General features: G+C 43.5%; 1 protein-coding gene across 1 annotated transcript in view; it reads right to left on the bottom strand.

Moving 5' to 3' along the window:
- PCGF3 (polycomb group ring finger 3) overlaps window positions 1-16,774 on the bottom strand; it is a 160,479-nt gene that overhangs the window by 41,397 nt on the left and 102,308 nt on the right. The window contains exon 3 of the mRNA XM_075594303.1: window positions 10,484-10,580. Coding sequence (XP_075450418.1) covers window positions 10,484-10,580 — 97 coding nt within the window. The remainder of the gene's footprint in view (window positions 1-10,483; window positions 10,581-16,774) is intronic.

The raw sequence follows: 16,774 nt of genomic DNA, 5'->3' as shown, positions 1-16,774 counted from the left end.
AGGTTGTGTTTATCTTTGTTGCTTAACAACCTTTTTGCACGTTTGGCGCCATTAAACACGTTACCTTAACACACTCAAATGTATTTAAGAAAGATAGTATCACTTGTTTTATTACCTTGACATTGGTCTAAGTTAGTGACCGAAACGTCAATCATGTTCTATTAAATAATTTTTCACTTTTATAACAAGTCCTCTGGAGTGCCGATCTTCTCCCTCTCACAGGGAGATTTTGTATTCTACAGCGTGCTCTTGGTCTGCGATTAACGTACAACCTGAGGCGGTTATCTCATCAGTCGTGAGAGTACAGATTTTTTTTCCTTCTATCTACTTATTGATCCTCTGACAGGTAGGGAGAAGGTGTAAGGGTGGATACAAGTATGTATATAAATCTATATTTATAAAGAGATATATATTTTTATATATATTTATTATTTATCAAAAAGTCTTAATTTTCAAGAAAAAAAGTTTACTTCAAAGAAGACAATTTTCTGTGACCATCCCTCTGAATACAAAAAGATACATTCCCAACACTTAAATCATTAATACGTCAATTGTGATATTTAAAATAAATAGTTTTTGATACTTGCAGGTGAACACAGTCCTCCTGAGACATAATAGTCTTCAATTAACAGAAAAATACACAGGAATTGCAAACCACATCACTGAAAATATCCAAAGGTGCTCAATAAATGTATCAGGGTACGTCCCCTTACCTCCGTAGGGAGCTGGTTCTGTGGCTTGGAATGATCGGGGAAAGTTGCGGCTGCCATCTTGAGATTGGCGCTGCATGTTATTAGGGGACTGTGTGTAGCGTGGCGGCGGCCATATTGTGGTTGGCGCCGCCGGAATGGGAGGTCCTAGAGACCAGGATTTTCTCCGCGGGACTGGAGGCAGTCCTGATGGAGCCGTGGGAGGAGGAGGTAATGTCCAGGGAACAGTCAGTCAGACTCCTAGGCCCCAGGCAGTCCCCTCACTGTAGGGAAGTGTGTAATGGATCGCCAACAGCATAGGGATTACCCTGTAGCAAAATATCTCAGCAGAGCAGGATAACATACTGTGCGTGAGTTACTCCTTTTTGGAGGCAGCCCAGACGTGAGACATGAGGGGCTTAGTGTTGGAGACCTCGTGGCGTGGGACCTGACCACCTGTATCTGGGAAGCATTCCCTGGTTACAGGACTGTACTATGAAGGTAGATGTGCACCAACGATACACGAGGGTAGCGCTGCCCTCATATATACACTTGGAACAAGGGAGGCTCTGATGGACACAGGGTTCCAGGTGCCCAGGATACCCTAAGTATTGGGGGAAGACAAGCACCCATATTATTGTACTGTTACTGTGTTATTGTTATTTCTGTGTTGCATATTATTCTCTTTGCCATACTGTGGGATCACAGTAAAGAAGTATTACATAACCTGCGTGTGTGTGATTTCTGGGGTATACAGTATAGCTAAACCATTCCTGTGAGGAGCTATCCCGCCAACACTGGGATCCTCATGGGTGGAGGCACTGCACCCACTTACCCCAGGCTCCCCACTAGCAGAGGCTTAGCCCACTGTAAGCCAAAAGGTAGCCCCATAGGGCATAATGCCTCCAGTTTCCCTTAGAGGTAGGGAAGGGGTGTAACAATTTGTAGGCTCTGCTGAGATTCAGACCTGGGGTGCCCTGAACCACATTAAACCACAAGAATACCACGTTTGTACCATCAAGACAGCAGGTCCCCCAGTGGGCTGTGGAGTTCCAGGTACCTCCCCGCCACGTGGTTGCCGTCGGCCATGGCCCGGCCAATATCCCTTCACGCAGACCGTGTACCAAGCCCTGAGGGGGTTGCCAGGGTTAGCCACAGCTCAGCCCCTTGGCCAAAAGTGGGACACACCTCTAGTTAACGCCCGTTGTGATTTAAGTGAGGATGTTGGGCCTAAAGCCCTACTCCTGCCAGGAGGCCTACCCCGTGGGTGTCCTATTATCTACCCCACACTGTTAGTCAAAATGGAGGACCATAGCCCAGGGCCTGTCCCCAACCTGGATGTAGGAGCTGACCTTCTCCCTTCCCCATGGAACCACTGCAAAAGGGAGGCTCGCATAATGTCACGGTGAAGCAGACAATCTGGCCGCAGCTGCTCTGGCTCTGAGGGAGAACCTGTGTTCGCAGAGGTACTGCAGCTACTGGCTGACAAACTTGCGCGGTCATCACAAGCCCACCACTACTGCAAGCTAAAAGCTTTCTTTGGAATACGGCCTATGCTGTTGGGCGAAGAAGAATTTGAGGAGTGGAGAGATCATGCGGTGCAAGTGCTGTAAGAATTGTCCTATTCTGAGGAAGCAGATCGTGGAATGCCTGCGGCCCCTGGCCGCCAATATAGTTCGGTTGTACCGTGAGTGTCATGTGGAGGATGATACCGTTGCCTTAATGGCCCAGTTCCACACACTCAAACAGGATGAGGGGGAAGATTTATCTACGTTTCTTCAACGTTTTCAATTGGCCCTATGGACCCTGATCTCAAAGAAGGTAATTCCGGTGTCCGACCTAGACGACTTCCTAAACAAACAATTTCTGCGGGGAGCGTTGCCTACACACCTGATCGCCATTAGAAACAGCTGCACCATTTCAACGGAGAACCCTCCTAACTTTGAAGACCTAATGGATTGAGTACAAGATCAGGATGTTATCATGCAGTTCCAGTCCCCCACAAAGGCTAAAGACCCTAAGGCAAGACAGACACGGACAGTCCTGCCAAGGGAGTCGTTGGCGGGAAAGACCCCGGGGCAGCAAGAACTCTAGAACCTCCCCGACAGTCCTATCCGGTGCCCATGAGTCCCGAAGATCAGGAGAAGACAGTGTTTATCTGCCTGTTGGGGTTCTACCAGTTCACTGGGATGCCTCAAAGCATCTTTGGAGGCCCTGCCACATTCCAACGCTTGATGGAGAAGACCATCGGTGATATGAACCCCGAGAGTGCCTGGTCTATTTGGACGATAACATCATGTTTGGACGAAGACTGGAGGAACATGAGGAACGCCTTCTGAAAGTCCTTGTCCGATTGCAGAAGGAAGGCTTGAAATTGTCCCTAGACGAGAGCAAATTCTACCGGACCTCCGTCACCTATGTGGGCCATATTATATCCGCCGAAGGGGTGACAAATGACCCAACCAAAGTAGAAGCGGGAACACTCCCTGATGAAGTATGGTTATCCGTACGAAACACATTGGATGTTATTGTAGCCACTGTTGACATTCGACTTCAGTGACTCTGCACTTAGATTGAGCTCTTTTGAACTTTTGAATACTACTTCACATGCACTTATGCTTCAGGGGTTTTGGTATTGTATGCCTCTCCACGCTTTGTGAATAGACACCGCTGTGTCCCTCCCCTCCGTACACTGTGCGGCACTGAAACTGTGATTGCAGCATCAGCTGAACTGTGACGTGGATTACCTCCCTAACAGAGTTGACTAACGGTGAGGGATTCCCTCCCGCTCCTCCCCCGAGCAGACGGCTGCCTTGTGCGGCACTTTGGCTACGCTTATAGTGTCAGCGACAGCAGGCTACGGTTGCTGGAAAAATCAAATTGAGATGACTTATAGCGATCGCAACCAAGCCGTCACGTCACGCTTACTATAAGCACACGAGACGGCAGTAATGCATTTGTTTTGACGCGACGCTGCGTCACTGTCGCTGGCACCATAAGTGCAGCCTTAGGCTGCGATTAGAGTGCCTTGCGACGGCAATGCAACGTTGCTCCGAAACAAATACATTGACTCCGTCGCAAGAGCTTATAGTAAGCGCGACGGAACGACCAAAAATTTTGAAGCCAGGTAAATTTGATATTTTAGAGACAGTCGCCATATGTGACTGTCTCTAAACCAATCAAATTGCGCAGCCCGCCCCTTTTAGTGACGTCACTGGCCTTGTCGCCAGCGACGGCGCTAAAAATCAAATTACAACTTTCGCCAGTGGAGACGGCGACGGGTGATGTCATCAGTCGCATCACCGTCACTATAAGCGCGGCCTTAGGAGTAAGAGGAAAATAAATATCATCTGATCGGAGGAGTTTACAGCGGGTGCCTTTGCGGTAGCTGAACTAGCTACTCTACTACAACTCGGAACCAGATGCATGGAGATTATGGTTTAACTACCCCTGTGAAGCTGTTTCTTACTCTGCAGCTGTTACTGGCTATTGGGACTCCGACTATACATTCACCAGTGTCCGTCACTGGCTGGAGCCTGGATCAGGTTTTTTGACATACTATCCAGTGAGAAGAGACCCAATCTTCTCCGAATCCAGTGATTGAAGATACCCCCTTCCTGCCCGACTGCGGTATTATGCTGGTTAATTCATGACATGTCCTTAATTATCTTTGATTCTGTACGTGCGTTACTCACCCTCACCATTTGATTAATATATATTTTTACTTGTTACACTATGAATGGTGTGTTTTTCTTTTTGTCCTTTTAGAATAGCGTATAACTCGATAGAGGAACCCCACTATGAGTCCCAGCAGACATCTAGAGACAGGTTTGCCTCGATTATGTCAGTACTGAAAGAGGTATTTCATGCCATTTAAACTGCGTATATAAGTTGTGAATATGGTTATGTAGTATATACAATTTATTTTCCATTATATAAAATGTGTGCGCTACATATTTCTTATGCGGGGACGATGAGGTCTCTACCAGGAGGAGAGTGTAGCAGGGTATGTCCCCTTACCTTCGTAGGGAGCCGGTTCTTTGGCTAGGGAGGATCGGGAAAAGTTGCAGTGGCAATCTTGAGGTTGGCGCTGCATGTTATTAGGGGACTGTATATAGCGCGGCGGCCATGTTGTGGTTGGCGCTGCCATAAGGGGAGGTCCTAAAGACCAGGATTTCCTCAGCGGGGCTGGAGGCAGTGAGGCAGTCCTGATGGAGCCATTGGAGGAGGAGGTAAGTGTCCAGGGAGCAGTCAGCTTCCTGGACTAAGCCAGAACTTTACCCCCTAGGCCCCAGGCAGTCCCCTCACTGTAAATAAGTGGGTGACTGATCGCCAACAGCATAGGGATTACCCTGTAGCAAGATACCTCAGCGGAGCAGGAAACAGACTGTGTGTGAGCTACTCCAGCTGGAGAAAGCACCGCGTGGCGGCCCGGACGTGAGGCGTGAGGGGGTTGGTGTTGGAGACCCCGCAGCGTGGGACCTGACCACCCCAATCTGGGAAGCGTCCCCTGGTTACAGGACTGTACCATGATGGTAGACGTGCACCAACGATACACGAGGGTAGCGCTGCCCTCATGTATACACTTGGGACAAGGGAGACTCTGATGGGCACAGGGTTCCAGGTGCCCAGGGTACCCTAAGTATTGGGGGGAAACAAGCACCCATATTATTGTACTGGTACTGTGTTATTGTTATTGCTGTGTTGCATATAATTCTCTTTGCCTTACTGTCGGATCACAGTAAAGAAGTATTACATAACCTGCGTGACTGTGATTTCTGGCGTATACAGTATAGGTATACCGGTTCCCGTGAGGAGCTATCCTGCCAACGCTGGGATCCTCTCGGGTGGAGGCGCTGCATCCATTCACCCCAGGCTCCCCACTATTGGAGACTTAGCCCCCTGTAAGTCAACAGGTAGCACTGTAGCGCATAACGCCTGCAGTTTCCCTTAGGAGTAGGGAAGGGGTGTTACATAAAATGTAAAGAAAAAGCTATTGAAATATCCACACAAAAAAAAATCTGGCTCTATGAATGGCCAGTACATGATTTCAATGTACTTTCTTTGGACTGACATCCTTTAGGTCCTGTCCATTATGCTAAGCACACTCTGCAGATTTAAAGCAGCACTCCACACGGATCACTTCCTCCCCCCCACCCCCAACCCCTTTATTTTAAAATGTGATGCTCCGTTCAGGAAATAAGGGTTGGAAATATTAAGTGCCCAGGAGGTTAACATGAAGCTCTCCCCAGAGCCTAGTGCAGTATAAATGAAATTACCATGGTAACCTCAGATGGTAGAGATTAAGAACATTTTTAAAACTATAAAAAGAAAAAATCAGGACGTGCTCAGGATGCAAGATACAGTATAGGAGGCGCCCTACAGTAGGAATGTGGGGCAATGGTTGCTGTTTTAACGTGACTTGCAAAGGATAGCATCCGTGCAGCACAGATGTATCAGTTAAAAAACCTTTGTTCTTTAATTCAATTGGTAGTGAAATTAAGCTCTGTATTTTTACTGCTTATTTTCAAATGAACAGACTATGATCAGCTGAACAATTAGCATGGTAATTATAGAAATGCAACACATATATTAATTCATCAGTTTCTGCTATAGATTATATAATTTAGGGGCAGATTTATCCAGCAGATAACCGAGGATCAGGTGCAATACACCACATCGGAGCTTTGTGAATCCCTGGGATAGTGCTAAAAAGGAACTACAATTAGATTGTAAGCTCTTCGGGGCAGGGACCTTCTTATTCTGTCACTTTTATATCTGAAGCACTTCTTCCCATTCTGTGTTATTTGTATTATTTGTTATTTATATGATTATGTCACATGTATTAGGCTGCGCTTAAAGTGCCGGCGACAGCGATGCGACGTCGCTTCAAAACAAATGTATTGAAGCCGCTGCGTGTGCTTATAGTAGGAGCAACGCGACTAAGCGATGGATTGGTCGCAATCGCTGGAAGTCACTTCAATTTGATTTTTCCAGCGACCATAAGCGCAGCCTTACTGCTGTGAAGCGCAATGTACATTAATGGCGCTATATAAAGATATACATACATACATCTTGCACAGACAAGGATTGAGAATTTCCCAAATAAGAGCAGTTGTCCGTTTAACACTTAATTAATTAGGAAATAAATAATAATAACTTTATTTCATACAGTATAGCTCTTTTCTCCTAATGGGACTCAAAGTGCTTCACAATTACAATATAGTGCGCAGTAAGCAGCATTGTACATAGGAATGTTACAGACACAGGTCCTTGCCCAGATGGGCTTACAATCTGGGGGTTTGTGGTGCCTGGGGCACAGGGAGATAAAGTGATTTGCCCAAGGTCACAAGGAGACGAGTGTGTCTTTACTCATTGAAATAGGTTATACGTATCTGTAAAAATAACAATTAAATGTCCACCTAGACATATAAGAAATTAAAGTATATTGGTGAGAGCAGCTTTTATACCTGCAAATTACTTCTTACAATACATGATCAGAAAAAGAAAAATAGAAGGTAATCAGCATTGCCATATATTTTAGCTACAGTTGATTATTGCGGTTCACCATAAAGATGTAGCCCCTAGGATTGCATTTTCGTTTTTACTGCATTGCCCGGCTGGCACAATATGGATTCCCTGCAGCTTGTGACATTCCATCTGCTCAGGCCACAGTGGGGGAAGAGATACTGTAAATTGTAATTTCCTTAGTTAGAGCATTAGCCTGAGAGTTACTCACAAACAGAACTAACTGGGAATAGAGCTAGCGCAGCTTTGAGAGAAATAATACAAATACTTATAGGTGACAGATTTGGGTAAACAAACCCAGAAGTACTGTAACTCATTAAACATGTCACATGGACTAAAAATCCAGAGAACCCGGTGTCTTATCGACTGATTGCCCTTCTCAACCTGGATTAGAACATTTTCACAAAAAATATGGCTGATAGACTAAAAATTGTCATGCCCAAGGTTATACACCCAGATCAGACTGGTTTCATAAAAGGTATTCTGTCACCAATATACGCAAACTCTTGACTGCCATTCAATATTATAGGGAATCTAATGGGTCTCCGTCTGTTCCAGTGTTGAATTGCCTTAATCAAAATAGTATCATTCCCGAAAGTCGTATATGTGATTCAGACACTTCCCCTGGTTATTAAGAAAAAATATATCACAAAGATGCATAGGAACTTTACTAATTGTATCTGGAATAACAAGAACCACAAGACCAGTCTGCAAATATTAAAGATGGATAGAGAATGGGGGGGTCTGAATATTCCAGATGTGGGGCTATTAATCTGAAAGCATTAACAAGTTATATCAGGGACTGGCTGTTTAAAAATTCAGAGTTTGTTCATTCTGGAGTGGAAGGGCAGCTGGCTTTTCCACACTCCCTGCAGGTCGCAGGTCAGAGGCACTATGAATAATATTCTCGATACCATTCTTTTTAGGGATACCGTTGTAGCCTGGCGTAAAATTAGAAAACATTTTTTTTTTAAATTCCCTAAATTCCTGTCAATTATGGGGAACCCCAACTTTGTGACAGCCCAAGAACATAAACATTTTAAGAACTGGGTCAGTAAGGGTCTTGTCCATATCTCTGATTCTTTTAATGTGGTACAGCACATCTTTCCAACCTTCCAATAACAAAGAAAAATACCAACTACAGCTCAACCCCCTTATAACGCTGTGCTTGGGGTGCAAAGAATCACATCGCGCTATAAGCGGATCGTGTAAGAAATAATGTACAATTGTATGCATTGTACAATAACGTATTTAAGATACCAATAATCATGTTGGAAAGTATTCATAAATACGAAAATTGGGGGCCACGCTTGCATCGTGTTATAAGCGGATTCGCGTTGTAACGGGGTTGAGCTGTATTAAATAAACATGTCTTTTGCTTTCCTGCAGATAAGACACTATGCAACCAGTCTGATAAGGGGAAATCCATCTCTATTGGAAAACAATGCTTGGAATGTGGATTTAAGACTTTGCTTGAAAAATTATTCACTTCTAAAATAATTTACATTTGTTTGCTAGAGATCCGTACTGCTAATCACTGGAACCCCATATTTCCAAAGTGTTAAATAGATTCCCCTGATCTATCAGATCTGGAACTCTTTGCGAGGGGTACAGGGGTGTCTGCTCCACCACTCTGGATGCTAATTTGAGAGTTACAGATTAAGATTGTGAACTGGGCAATTAAACAAATTTCAACACAATTCAATGATAGTATGTAAAAAACGCGGCTGTAGCAATGCCAATATCTCACATTGTCTGTGGTACTGCAGAAAGATTTAAAAATTTCTGGTATAAGATCTTAGGGTTTTTAAATAAGATGTTAAAACAAAGCGCTCTTCTGCCTTTAAAGCAATGCTATTTGGATACATGGAGGCTTGGAAAACTAGGACTGTAAAGTTACCGCAATTGATGGGAATTATTATTTTACATGAAAACTACGGTCTAGGACAGCGGTGCCCAAAGTGGGGGGCACGCCACCCCCTGGGATTTTTCTGGGGGGCGCGGCGTTGCAGAGGTCCTGCCCTCTTCCCCAAGGCATTTCAATCATATGTGCCCATGGCAATGCGTCATCAAATTTGACGCTGTGTGAGGTAAGGAGGGGAGGGCGTATAACAGAGGAGATGAGGCGGGGGGGGGGGGGTCGCAGCAAAAAATGTTTGCGCGCTCCTGGTCTAGGACATTTGGTTGCAGCCATTCTGGCGTGTCCAAATGACCACCGGTGCTTCTCCGTTACTTACCCCACCACCGGAACCTGTCGCCACTGGCCACTTCACCGCTAAGGTAAGTGCCTAAACCCCTTACCCTAAGCCATTACCCTAATACCTCACACCCTAAGCCCTTACCCTAAAACCCACTAATCTATAACACCTGAAATGAACCCTCTATCCTAAGCACTAGAGCCCTGTAAATTAACTGTCTACCCTGAACCGTAATAAAACGTACCTTAGAAGTGGCCGGTGGCGGGGATTCCCCCCACGAACGCCGGCAGTGATTTTGTGTAAACGGGCACAACCAAATGTCGCATTGCGGCGAAAACTTATAGTAGTTAACTGGCTAAACCGATATTCTCCAACGATTGTGCAGTTACAATCAGTTAGAATCCTTACTATTCGCAGCAATAATTAGGGGAAATTTAACTAATTTGGGGACACTGTGCAGAGGACGAGAAAATGTTTGAATAAATGGAAACCCCTATTGGACACATTGCCTCCTGACACCTTCAGGGAAGTGATGAGCACCTTTAAGTACTCAGAACTAGATATCCACTGCATTGCAGAATCTGTCATGGGAAAGATGAAAAGAGTTATAGATAGGTGTTCTCGGGATTTGGTCACCAGAGAGTTGCTATGTGGAACAGTGAGGATCTGCAGTTTTCGCTCTTCTTTTTTTTCCACACCCCTCCCCCTTCTGCCTTCCCCGCTTTCTTTTATTTTTATTATTTCCTTGTAATAATCTGTGTATTGATTTTTTTTGGTAATAATAAGAATGGTAAAAATAAGAGAAACATATTTACATGTTGTTAAGCAGCGGCTACCTAGTCACAGCAGAGAAGTGAACAATGTTAATTCCAAGTCAATTCTTGACTGATCCTGTTCTGTAAACTGGTGTTCTTTGTCTTTGCTGAAATGGTTTTTTTTTTTTTGCATCTTGCTCACAGGCAAAAAATATATATATATATATATATATATGTTATGTCCTGCGAGGGATTGCCCCTTTAATGGAGCAATGACAGAAAGCAGCATTAGTATTCCTAAGAATGCACTTACCCTATATACTGTAGAGGGTGGCTTTGGTGAATGACGATTCTACACGTGGGACATGTGTTATTTTCTTCCAAATATTTCACCAAGCAACTTCTACAAACTGTAAAGAGAAGCACAATTTTTTTATATCTATATATATATATACTGTACTAGAAACAAAGCATAAGGCAAAAGATGTTGTTTTTAACAATAAGAAGCTAATAAAGAATTACTTATGTGATGTATTCAAAGTAATTAAAAACAAGGATGTGATTCCATATGCATAACACTACTTTCTTTTATCACATTAAGATTTGGTTCTATGCTGACTACCATCTGTGTATTTTTGCCAACTATTTTATAGCTTTATTACCATTTTTATGATTATACTGTAAAATACTGCCATCTAGCATGCATATGGAGTAATACACATTATGTAGTAAACCAAAATAGATCTGTTTGCTTCAATTATGTCCATTTGTATGAATTTTTTGTTTCCAGACTTCCATAAAAAAAATATATATATATATATCATAATATTATATATACACACACACACACACACACACACACACACACACAACACACACACACACATAACACACACACACAGTTGTGTGAAAAAGAAAGTACACCCTCTTTGAATTCTATGGTTTTACATATCAGGACATAATAACAATCATCTGTTCCTTAGCAGGTCTTAAATGTAGGTAAATACAACCACAGATGAACAACAACACATGACATATTACACCGTGTCATGATTTATTTAACAAAAATAAAGCCAAAATGGAGAGGCTGTGTGAGAAAAACTAAGTACACCCTTACTGCTTCCATATTAAGATGCTAAGTAGCAGACAGGTGCTGCTAATCAAATGCCATTAATTAATTGATCATCAGCAAGTGTGACCACCTCTATAAAAGCCGAAATTTTAGCAGTTTGCTGGTCTGGAGCATTCAGGTGTGTGTTAACACAATGCCAATGAGGAAAGACATCAGCAATGATCTTAGAGAAGCAATTGTTGCTGCCCATCAATCTGGGAAGGGTTATAAGGCCATTTCCATACAATTTAAAGTCCATCATTCTACAGTGAGAAAGATTATTCAAAAGTGGAAAACATTCAAGACAGTTGCCAATCGTCCCAGGAGTGGACGTCACAGGAAATTCACCCCAAGGTCAGACCTTCGTAGTACATGCCAGTGTTTTTGCAGTACAGTATGTATCTAAAAGTGGACCAATGATTATTATCAGTGTTCGACAAACCTATACATTTGCTCGCCCTGGGCAAGTGGATTTAACCCCCGGGCGAGTAAATATTGGCCCAAGCAGCACACGTTTGGTACTAGGTGGCGAGTAGATTTTTTTGTGTGGCGAGTAGATTTTTTGGTGATTTGTCAACCACTGATTATTATAGGTCCCATAAAAACGGACCACATTTTTCCCATGTTTAGGAGTAGGTTTAGGCATCAACAGTGACTCAGAGACCCTTTCACCCTCAGAGACATGCCCCCTGGTATTTCCAGATAATTTTCCAGAATTTGGGATGTGGGGAACAAAGGCCAATGTCCAGGGAAGGCTGGGTACAAAGGACAGCAGCTGGTTTTGCACACAGCCCAAAAACTGAGCTGTTTTCGGGACTGCCAAATCGACACCAACCTATCCGCCCTTGTGGAACTCCAGCTTGGATTATCTCGGCTGGCAATGGCGGCCGTAGATGCTTCTCTGATTGGCCAATCCGTATCCCCTGCTCACTCTGACATCACGATCGGCAAATGGCCAGACCTGTAGCTGTGCCCCTCTGGCCTGTGATTGGATGTTCATCCTTCCTGCTGTGCTCCGATTGACTGAACGCCGTTCTTCCATGCATTTGACGGGAAGGGGGAAAAGTGCTTGTCCATCGCACAGTTTCACAGTTCCTCGTGGGTAGTCTCAGTGATCGGAGGCTACCTGGAAATACGAGGCAGTGGTGATTGAAGGTCCTTGCACCCGCAGACGAGGTCTGATCTGCGGGAAACATTCTGGGTAAGCCAATTAAGCTGGTGCCTAGCACTTGGGGAGTTAAAAGACACCTGGTAGTTGCTGTAACCACTGGTGTTCACTGATTAAAAAATCTACCACGACTATTATGGATTTGTTAATCAGTGAACAGTGGTGGTTAGCTAATGCCAATGAGATGTTATCAGGTACGAATGAACAGGATTTATCTGTAACTTCCCCCAGTAATGATATGGATTTAGATCAAGTTTAAAAAAATTAAGAGTTTTACTGCAGAAACATGCACGTTTACATAGTGTAATAGAACTACTGTACCCGTGACATATACTTGCAACAAAAGTTAATACCATGAGGACTTAAGAGTTCAAGCTTTCCCTTCTTTTGAATTTCTTCATACGAATTTGCAAGTTAAGTGGGAAACAGTTCTGACCACGTGTGCTTTGAACTCATGAAATTACTCATCCAAGACAATGAATCTCTTCTGTCAGATCTAAATGAAAAGATCAAAATTGTAAAACTTGGGATGGAAACGCTACTTTCTCTCCATGCAAAATTGCAGTGATTACTGTATTTAGTAAATTTTTGGATGGATATTCTTGGTTTTGTACTCACACAAAACTACTTTGTTTTATTTACAGAAACAAGGCACGGCAATGGGTGCAACTTGAGCGCCCTTCTATGCCAACCTGTTCTGGGGAGATGGGAGAGGGCGGTAGTATTTTATGATGCTATTATCACTGGTACTGCCTATGTTCTGTTGTGGTTGAGGTTTATCTACAACTTCCTTATCCTCTGGGATGGTCCACAGGTGTGATTCCTGTCCTTCGTCGATGACCTCAAACCACAACAAACACAAAATTAGGTTGACTAGTGTCAAGTTTCACTCATGTCAATTTTTTAGACCTAAGGATCTCCATTGATCTGAATGGACATTTAGAGACCGACATCCACCAAAAAGAGATTTCCACAAATTCAGTACTACATGCTGCCAGTGCACATCCATTTCGTCAAATCAAGGGGATTCCTGTTGGTGAATTTTTAAGATTTAAACGTAACTGTTCTACCCTTGCTGTTTTTGAGAGCGCTAAAGAGTTGAGATCTAGGTTCCAATCCAGGGGATAAAGTAATAGTTATTAATCAAAGTGTTAATAAAAGTAAATCCAGGGACTGGGAGTTCCTGATACCTAAACCTACTCCTAAACATGGAAAAAACGTTATTCCTTTTATTGGGACCTATAATAATCATTGGTCCACTTTCAGATATATACTGCAAAAACACTGAGCTTAGAAAAGGGCTATGAGAAAATAAGCCTTACAAGTAGGTGGGCCCCCAATTTGACACATTTATACATAGTCATTACCGTCCCCAAACCTTTTTGTCACAACCTGATACAAAGGTCTTTTTGACGTGCAATAATTGCTCTGTGTGTATCGGCATAAATCCTACTAAAGAATTTTATCACATATCGGGTATGAAGAAATGTCAAATTAGACAATTTCCTAAATGTAAATCTAAGAGAGTTGTCCACTACTTGACCTGTCCTTGCAATCAAATCTACGTTGCTATGGTGACCAGGGAAGTGAGATTCCATATTTTGGAACACATCAGGAATTTCAAAAACGCCCAAAGAGATTTGATTGTTAAAAAAAAAAAAAAAAAAAGTGGGGGGGTTGGGGTCGAGCACACGCATTTTAAGTGAAACTTCTTTGTATTTTGTCACTGTTTTGTGACAGAAATTTTATGTGTGATGGTGATGTTTTTAATTAAAAATCAAAACACAATTTCAGTGCCAAAACGCAAAGAAGTTTGACTTAGAACGCTGTTTTAGCTATTTGCACTTCTATATTTATAGTAAAGGGAATTCCGTGTGTGTGTGTGTGTCAGTGTGTGTGTGTGTGTCAGTGTGTGTGAGTGTGTCAGTGTGTGTGAGTGTGTCAGTGTGTGTGAGTGTGTCAGTGTGTGTGAGTGTGTGTGAGTGTGTGTGAGTGTGTGTCAGTGTGTGTCAGTGTGTGAGTGTGTGTGAGTGTGTGTGTGTGTGTCAGTGTGTGTCAGTGTGTCAGTGTGTGTGAGTGTGTCAGTGTGTGTGAGTGTGTCAGTGTGTGTGAGTGTGTCAGTGTGTGTGAGTGTGTCAGTGTGTGTGAGTGTGTCAGTGTGTGTGAGTGTGTCAGTGTGTGTGAGTGTGTCAGTCAGTGTGAGTGTGTCAGTCAGTGTGAGTGTGTCAGTCAGTGTGTATCAGTCAGTTTGTGTCAGTCAGTGTGTCAGTCAGTGTGTGTCTGTTTGTGTCTGTTTCTGTGTTTGTCTGTTTCTGTGTGTGTTTCTGTGTGTGGGTGTGTGTGGGTGTGTGTGGGTGTGTGTGTGTGAGTGGGTGTGAGTGGGTGTCAGTGTGAGTGCGCGTCAGTCAGTGTGAGTGTGCATCAGTCAGTGTAAGTGTGTGTCAGTCAGTGTATGTGTGCGTCATTGTGTATCAGTCAGTGTGTGTGTGTGTATGTGTGCGTCATTGTGTATCAGTGTGTGTGTGTGTGTGTGTGTGTGTGTGTGTGTGTGTGTGTGTGTGTGTGTGTGTGTGTGTGTGTGTGTGTGTGTGTGTGTGTGTGTGTGTCGGTGTCTTTCCTGTCCCTCCCCCGATGTCACTGATGGCCTCTTCTGCCAGCAGTGACGTCACTTCCGTCATGGAATTTTGTTACAACACAAGGGATTTTTCCTATCAAAACTCTGTAGATGCCAGCAAAGAAGTTTCACTTAAAAAGATCACTTCAGTTGCCAGACATTTCATTGTTAATCATAAATCTGATGTCTGTACTTACATTTTATCAATGGCAAACGCCTTATCTGGGGTTTACAGGTGGAGATCTCTGCTCCAACAAGAGTACAAATGGGTGTGTGGTCTGAAGAAAGGACTAGTGAGTCCTGAAACGTCACTGTATGCACTTGCTCTGATGATTTGAATACAAGAGAAGTCTTTTGACTCAGTTCAACATCTTTTGTGTGCCTCTTCTGTTTTCTTCAAGAGTACAATGGAGCGAGCGTGAGACTAGGCTCACTCATGCCTACAGGTTTAAATGATTATTTGGGCTTTTCTATGTTCCAAGACTTTCTCTGCTAAGTATTTTTGTGGCGTTAGCCTTTTCTGGCTGTGGATAACAGTCACCCTATACTAAATGGTTGTGATTAGGGACGACTCTTTGTGTTATTAGTGTGTTTGTACTTGCTTGGTATTTAGTATCTGTGTCACGTGGTACATCTCTGTACTGCAGTTCTGTTCCATCATGTTATAGTGACAGGCCTGTCCAGGTGTAATACCATACAGTAGAGGAATCAATTTGATTTCTCCTTTCACCTTTGTACAGATTATACTATTATCATTACATTTCTATCTATTGGATATTAATATTAGTTTATGTTCTTGTTAGGTTATGCACTTTAGTAATATTGGAGTTAAGCGGGATGTGTTTTTACTGCCTGTATTCAATAAATGAATTGATTTTTGTACAACAAAGTGCTTGTTTTTGGATTCTGTTCTTCCACCTGTGGTACACACACACACACACACTTTACATATGTATGTACCCATACACGTGCATACATATATGCACGCACATGTATATACACATGCAAACATGCATACATAAGCTGCTTTCCTATCTGTGCCGTTTGACACACCACTACAAATCCGCCTCACACATTCACTTTCTTTCCATGCTTTTCCTACTTGCTTCTGGGGATATATCTCTCCCAATCCTGGACCTTATCTTATTTCTACATGCGCTCATCCTCGCCTCTCACGTGCAACTTTACCTCCTTGTGGTGTAACCCCTCTAACCTCATACCCATCCCCTGTCAACCTCCCTCCTCTCTCCCTTTCTCCTGTGCCCTTTGGAATGGTTGCTCCCTTTCTAACAAAGTCATCTCTGTACATGACTTCTCTTTCTCTCACTCTCTGCTCCTCTTTGCTATAACTGAGACCTGGCTCACTCAGTCTGACTCTGCTCTGGAAGCTACCCTCTCTAATGGCGGCCTTTCTTTCTTCCACACTTCACGCCCTGATGGCAGGGGTGGAGGCGTGGGGCTCCTCCTTAAATCTATCTGCTGTTACCGACCCCTTCCTATGCCTCCCTCTCTTTCCTTTCCTTCCTTTGAGGCTCACACTGTCCAGCTTTTTTCTCCTGTCCTTTTCCACGTGGTGATCATCTATCGCCCAACTACCTCTACTCATTCCCCTTCGTTCTTTCTCACTTTGAATTCTGGCCCGCCTTTCTCTCCTCAGACTCCCCTGTTCTTCTCCTTGGGGACTTTAACTGCCACATTGATGAGCCTTCTC

The sequence above is a fragment of the Ascaphus truei genome, chromosome 1, assembly GCF_040206685.1.
Source record: "Ascaphus truei isolate aAscTru1 chromosome 1, aAscTru1.hap1, whole genome shotgun sequence".
Taxonomy (NCBI): Eukaryota; Metazoa; Chordata; class Amphibia; order Anura; family Ascaphidae; genus Ascaphus; species Ascaphus truei.
This window is presented reverse-complemented; position numbering and strand designations above follow the sequence as displayed.